Here is a 7,325-nt window from a genome sequence, read left to right as displayed (position 1 = left end):
CAAGCATTCCCACCACTCAATTACGTTTCTACATCCTACTAATGCTGTTCATTTTTTTTTATTGTGTAAATGCTGAGAATCAAGTGTATGAATACTTTTTAGTCTCAAACCACTTTACTCTGCATCCAACAAAATTACAGTCACAGCCACTATGGGAAATTTTTGTATGTTTTGTGTAAATGTGATGTGATTTTTACAATAAATTAGTAACATCAATTTCTTGTTTCTTTAATGTAAATCACATATTGAGCAATTGCATAAAACGTACAGTACATGTTTGATTACAAAAATGTTTTCACAATGGCAATAGAGTAGGAGTGTCATTTTGGGATGGGGGGGGGGGGTGGGGGGGGACTCCCTGGAAGAGAAGAGATGTGTTCAGGCACTTCACATGCTTTTTTTTTTTTGCTCACTGGCTGCAGCTCCCGCAAGGCCGCAGTCCATTCTCGTTACAGGAAGTGCACTTGAGGGCTTTGAAGGAGTCCGTGAAGCAGTTGCGGAACACGGACATCTTGCTGCCATGGCACGTCGGGCACGGGACGAAGGCGAAGCCCCCGCAGGTCTGGCACGTCTCGGGGTGCTGCACCCGCTGGAGGCAAAGAAACATGTGCAACAAACAATACCCTATTAGGTATGCCGGCACACTCGATAAAAAAAATTCTGCTGATTAGCGATTCCGACATTCACAATTTTTTCCAAGCCGCTCTCTCCGCTCTTGATAGCTGTGGGAATGTCTGATGAATGCGCTGAATACTTCTAGTATAACCTAGAAAAATGTCTTTCATATTCTTTTGCATACTACATCTTTTGGGTCATGAAAATCTGCTTATAGCCTCTGGTGGCTGAGTAGCCAATTGGTTTGTTGCAAGGCTTTTTCATGCCGCAACAACAAGGCACTCTAAAGGAGCTTGTGTCTGCCATGTCTGAATTTTAAAAAAACAAAAACAAATAACCCTTCTCATGACATGCACACACTCACGTCTGACAACAAGGCGCTCCATAGCGACCACGCCACCAAACTCTCCGAAGGAAAGATATGATACTGTATTTTCTAAGAGGAAGTATAGCTAGGTAACAACCACATTGCCTCCCACCGTATATCCTCCAGTGACATGACTTTTATTTTATTTTTTAAATGATAGGTTGTTTGACAAAATGGTCCGTTTTCAATAACAAGCTCTAAACAAATGAAACTGTTACTTATCTATTCAACCAATTTATTAAAAAATGATAATAAAACCTCTCCTTTGCGTGGGTTACATTAAACCACCCCTGCAATGAGTGAAATCCATGAAAAAATACCCTCCTCCCTATAGGCATATTTTTATAGCAGTTACAACACTGTTTTTTTTAAAGTCATGAAACACACTTTCAAAATAATACAAACATATCTAAAAATGTGTAATGCATTGAAGAGACTCAAGAGCAATGAATAAGACAAGAATATTGCACATGTGTTAAAAGAGTACCGATCCCTGTGTGTATTTATAGGAAACAAATCCCGTTTTTTTTCCCAAACTAACAAACTTAACTCAAAGTTGCACAATATAAAGTACATTTACAGCTGCCTCTTTCTGCAGGTGTAAAAAGCAGGTCAGAAGGAGCGTAACATACAACAATCTACAAAAAAACTTCCTTTCACTCTTATGCTTTCATATTTACAGAATCAAACATTGTGCGCCACCCTCTAGTGGCTGAGAGTGGAATTACACCCAAAATAAATGAGAGAACAAGACAGTTTAACACTACAAATAAAAATCCGCAAAATAGCGGAACCGCAAACTCGTTTTACTGTCTTTGAAACTGAAGACCGGCTATCATCTAATTGAATATACTGCACATAAAAATGTAACGCATGCGCTTCTCACATTCAAATCTCTGTGTTGGACAGATACCTGAATCTTACAATATAAAATAAAACATATCAAATCAGTTAGATCATATTAGTGTGTACCACAATAGACTGTACATGTCCTGCGATGCAGTCGGGGAATTAGTGTTGGGAGCCAAATCAATAACAGGCTCTCCATTATTGACGGTCACTTATTGACTTCATCTTTTACACTGCTCGTGTTTTATTGATGACGCACACGGCGCGTGTATGCGTGCGTTTGTGTGTATACTACTACAACAAATTTGATAACTAACCTCAATTTTTGTCAAAAGATCTTGCAGTTCTCCTGATTCATTCATGCTCAGTATCTTCTCAGCACCCTGAAAAAAAAGTATAAAAATAAATTAATACATCAGAAATAGTGACTATTATTATTATTATTATTATTATTATTATTATTATTATTATTATTATTATTATTATTATTATTATTAGGCTAGCCAACGCAGTGTTTTAAAATCAGATTTTTGTTTCTAATGCCGAGGGCCATATTCAGTAGTGCTTAAAAAAAAGTCAATTTTAAATCATAAACAACGCATAAAGCAGAAAATGTGTTTAGAATTGCAGAAACTTGAGAGGAAGTTTTGCTCCCTGTGAGTCACTTTAAATAAATATGATATGCATGCATTTTTATTGTTATTAGCAATTATACTTTTTTTTTAAAGCAATTAATTAGATTAATTAGACAAAAACCTCATCTTAACTCATTCACTGCCATTGACGGCTATAGACGTCAAAAATTCATTTGAACTATTTCTAATAGTTTAACTTTTTTTCCCACTTTTGTTAACAAGTGTAAGAAAACCTAGGGGAAAAAATTATTGTACATTTAGAACAGATATAAAATTTGTGATTAATCATGAGTTAACTAGTGAAGTCATGCAATTAATTACAATTAAAAACTTTAATCGCCTGACGGCCATCATTTTTAATAATCTTTTCTCTTTTTTTTATCACGTCAGGCAATTAATTTTTTTAATTGCAATTAATCGCATGACTTCAATAGTTAAGTCATGATTAATCACAAATTTTAGATCTGTTCAAAATGTACAATATTTTTTTCTAGGTTTTAATACTCTTGTTAACAAAAGTGGGGGGGAAAATAAACTAATAGAAATAGTTCAAATGAATTTTTGACGTCTATAGCCATCAATGGCAGTGAATGAGTTAATATGTATAACATGAATTTGAAATTACAGCACATTAAAAATATTGCACTAACCACTATGGTTGCACAATTGCAATACTTGTATCTTACATGTTTTTTCTCCACATTTTCAAGATGCTAATAATTTTACACTCTTACGAAGGTGCCCAGCATGCTAAAACACCGACCCCGAGGTAGTGTCCATCCACGAAGACGACAGGAAGCGACGGAGACTCTCCCACCCGCTTGCAGCGCTCCTCCAGCTCCTTGCCGTAGTCGCTGTCCAGAGCGATGTTCCTCTCCACAAACTTGAGCCTGTGATTTTGGAAGATCTTGCGTACCAGCTCGCAGCGCTCGAAAGTGGTTCTCACCACACGGAAGCTGGTGGTGTAGATCACCATCCGACCAAACTCCAGCAATAACTCCACCTGAGAACAAGATGAAGGTAGTCGTTTGTGTTTTGCATCTCACCCAAATTCATTTTCATCGCAGGACATTTTTGCATTTACAGTTTCACTCAAACAGATTGATACGACTCATATTTATGTACAATAACAGAGAAATCATTTTCTCATACAAACCCCCCGCCCCCCCTTGAAATTTGCTTTAAAAAAATCCATTGTTGCACTTGCGAAAGTCATTGTATTATATTCTTGGCAATAATATGTTATATGTGGCCTCACTAGTCTAAAAATGACATTGTGAGGAATATTTGTGGAATATGAGTTCTGAAGCAAAATCCAACCATTTTTATCCATCTTAGGGGGCGGCCATTGCGCCACTTGCTGTCGACTGAAGATGACATCACAGTTGCTCAGTCAACGACCAATCACAGCTCACCTGTTTTCTGAAGCTGCGCAGTGATTGGTTGTTACCTAAGAGCTGAGCAACTGTGATGTCATCTTAAGTCGACAGCAATTGGCGAAATGGCCGCCCCCTGAGATGGATAAAAATGGCTGGATTTTGCTGCTTAACTCATATTTAGAAAAAAAAATGGCTTGACTTCTCCCTTTTTTTTTAAACAAAACAAAAAACAACCACTTTTGACAAAAAAAAAAAAATCATAATAATTTTTTTTCAAATACCAAGTACCAAATACCACCTCAAAAACACCACAAATTGTGAAAATGTGCACATAATTAATGGTCATTATAATTGCCATAAAAATGCATATATAAATATTGTATATAGAGTAAGGGCGTGCAAAAAAATTGATTCTCATAAGAATCGCGATTCTCATTTATTACGCTTCAGAATCGATTTTGAATGTCCCAAAATCTATTTTATTTAAATTATTTTATTTATACCTTCTTGCCTTTGTCTGTGTGTGCCTTTATTTGGAGCGCTGTTCATGTTGCACCTGATTTGGCCACTAAGGGGCAGTGTGGTTCCACGCGGTCTAATACACTGTTAAGTTGTAGCCACATTATAGAGTAGAAGGAAAAAGTCACGATCAAGTTATTCTAATAAAAGTTGTTTTTTTTGCAGCGTGGAGCCGTTCTTTTGAGTGATAAAAGTGCCGCGAGTGGCGCGCTAATTAGCATTAGCGAGTCAGACTGGAGTAGATCATGACAATTCTTTGCACATCTATAGATTGAAGCAAAAATCATTGTCAATCAAATCATTTTGAAGCAAAAATTGTTCTAATCGAAAATCGATTCTGAATCGAATCAAATCAAATTGTGAGACATTCAAAGGTAAGGTTCCAAAAAAAATACAGGCAATAAATGAAATCCGCAAAGTAGTTAGCTTTATGTTTGACATTTATTATAAATGTTTTTAGGCTCTAAAACCACCGTTTTTACACTTTTCTCATCGAGGCACTTACATTTTGTCAAATGTATCTCTTGTTTAAACATTCTCAATGTTCAAACCTTCATAAATTTTATAAAATAGGTACATTATTGTAAAATAAAAAAGCATTCAAAATTGCACTTGTGAACTGCGTTACAGCGAGGGATCACTGTATACAATATAAAAGCATATAGTATTTTTTTTAATACATACAATGCAGTACAACATGCATTGTGTTAAGGCACAGTCTAGTTTTATTAGAGGGCGCTGATCCGAATGAGCATTTTCAGCCATTGATGGAGCTCAACTCTTTACTTATCACCATTCAAGTTACAAAAAATTCCACTAAACAGCACGGGTGTGTGTTAGAAAGTTTCTTATGCAGTGAAGTTGCTTGTCCGGCAAGCACAAAAGGCCACAACAGTGGATAAGGTCAGCGCAGAATTAAAGATTAATGATACATTCCGTTAAGTGTGTCAAGAAAAACTACTAATCAGGGTAATGAATTCTCAAGCACTTTGTGTTCTACTGTAGCGGTGCGGCGCACAAAGAGCACCTTGTTCCCGTGAGCGGGACACAAGATGAACAGACAGCTGCGCGTTTCATTGCTGAGGAGAATTATGCGGACTAACTGTCAGATTATCTTTGTTCCGTAAAGAGCTGTCATACTTTTCAGGGATCAAAAATAAATATGTATCACATAGTGTTCAAAATGGTTGACGGTTAACACATCTGAAGGGGATATAACAAGTCTACACACCCCCGTTTAAATTCCTCAAGCGCCTCTGATTATTGCTAGATGAAGTTTAGATGTTCTAGTAGGCTTTTCCTGATTTATAACTGGTTGAGATGGTTATGGGTAAGTTTAACTTCTATAAATGTGGTTATAGTATAAAATAAAGTAGTTATATCAATCATGATTTACACGTCATGACACTAGTAGAAGACCATTTTACGTAGCATATTTTTGTTTTTGGATGTGTTGTTTACTTTAGAAAAAGTCAATAGAATACCTCCAAAAAAGATCTTTGGTTAAACAAGCTTTTATGAATTCATTTTGTTTAATTATGGGCTATTAAACAATACTATCATTAATGTATTTTTTAAATGTATATACTGTTTTTAATTGTATTACATTATTTTTTATTTTATAATAAATTCAAATACTTATTTTTATTTATAAAATGAAGTTTTTTTTTAATATATATTTTTTTACATTTAATTAAATTTAGGTAGAAATAAATCTATTAATCTACAATCTAGGTTTATACAAAGAGCAAATCTGTGTGAAACAACATTTTTCTGTTTACATTTCAATATTGTTGTAACTAATATGTATTTATTTATACATTTAAAAAAAAACTATAGATGTAATTTAATTTTTTGATATTTTTGGGGGGAATAAAAATTTAATTAATAAATACATACATACATAAATAAATAAGAGTAACGTCTATGAAAAGTCTTCAAAATTGCATCAAAATGTACTGACTCGTATTTTTTGGGGGTAATTATCATTTTATCTGTCTTTTTTTTTTAAAGTTGAATAGAAATTCAAATATAGATGAATTTAAAAAAAAATCTGATTCAAGACTATGAAAAGTGTATGCAATGCCAACTATACTTAATGTAAAAACCTTCCGTTTAAAGGAAACATGTCCAAACACTTTTCATGAACTGATTGGAATATTTTTTTCCACACTACTGCTATGACATTATATATGTCCATATAGTTCCAAACTTCTTCATGCAGGGTTGTAATAAGCGGGACTTACACTGTTGCAATGGGGGAGATTTTCAAAAAGTGTCTGACCCGCGCTCACTTTGTGCTTGACCCCCCTCACAGTGCCGTTCTTGCTGAGGATATTGACCCTCTTGGAGGTGAGCGTCCGGTCCTTGGCGGCTCCGGCGGCGTACACCAGCAGCTCGTCCGGTTCGCTCTCGCTATCGTCCAGCTCGGACCCCAGGTACCCTCCGTAGGGGGGTCCGTCCCCACTGGCCACTGAGCTGCTGGTGCAGTCCGAGTCGAGCGAGTCGCAGGGCCCCTCGTCTTTGAACATCTCCTTGAGCACACGGCCGCTGCTCCCCGAGGCCACCCGGAACCTCACCCGCTTCTGGGGCTTGGCCTGACCCTCCGCCGCCGTCCCGTCCATTTTTGAGCAGCCCCTATGCTGCGCTTTACATCACGGTGCACAATTTGGCAAGGCGGCCCCTTCCTTCTCGCTCCGAGTTGAGTTTGCCATGGATTTGCCAGCGCCTATTAATCCGATCTAAAAAAGGGCCGCCGGCCTAAGCTGCCTTCCAGTCACACTCAGCTGCCATTCAATTATGCATGCGTTGTTGCCACGGCAACCCGGCCGGCGAGGTAAGGTGATCGTGGTGCGTGCATTATACATCTGGCTTTACACAGTTTTCTCTCAAGCTTTGACACACAACTTTTAATGGGCCGTCATGGTGCACTTTAATCAAAGCAGTGTACATCCTTGACTT

At 37.1% G+C, this 7,325-nt stretch overlaps 1 protein-coding gene across 2 annotated transcripts; it reads right to left on the bottom strand.

Moving 5' to 3' along the window:
- Nucleotides 1-212: 212 nt before the first annotated feature.
- Nucleotides 213-7,099, bottom strand: grxcr1a (glutaredoxin and cysteine rich domain containing 1 a). Of its 2 annotated transcripts, none has more exons than XM_086085757.1 (4): nt 6,611-7,099; nt 3,230-3,469; nt 2,149-2,214; nt 213-589 (listed from the first exon to the last, which is right to left on the bottom strand). In XM_086085757.1, the coding sequence occupies exons 1-4, from the start codon at nt 6,986-6,988 to the stop codon at nt 410-412; spliced, it is 864 nt and encodes a 287-aa protein (XP_085941883.1). In that variant the 5' UTR covers nt 6,989-7,099; the 3' UTR covers nt 213-409. The 2 variants fall into 2 exon arrangements, with proteins under 2 accessions (XP_085941883.1, XP_085941884.1); XM_086085758.1 differs by having other exon boundaries at nt 6,659-7,099.
- Between the last annotated feature and the right edge of the window lie 226 nt (nt 7,100-7,325).

This window comes from Leptonotus elevatus, chromosome 9, assembly GCF_054856555.1.
Source record: "Leptonotus elevatus isolate MCC_2025b chromosome 9, RoL_Lele_1.0, whole genome shotgun sequence".
NCBI lineage: Eukaryota > Metazoa > Chordata > Actinopteri > Syngnathiformes > Syngnathidae > Leptonotus > Leptonotus elevatus.
The sequence above is the reverse complement of the archived record's forward strand: the minus strand, read 5'-3'. Positions and strand labels throughout refer to the sequence as shown.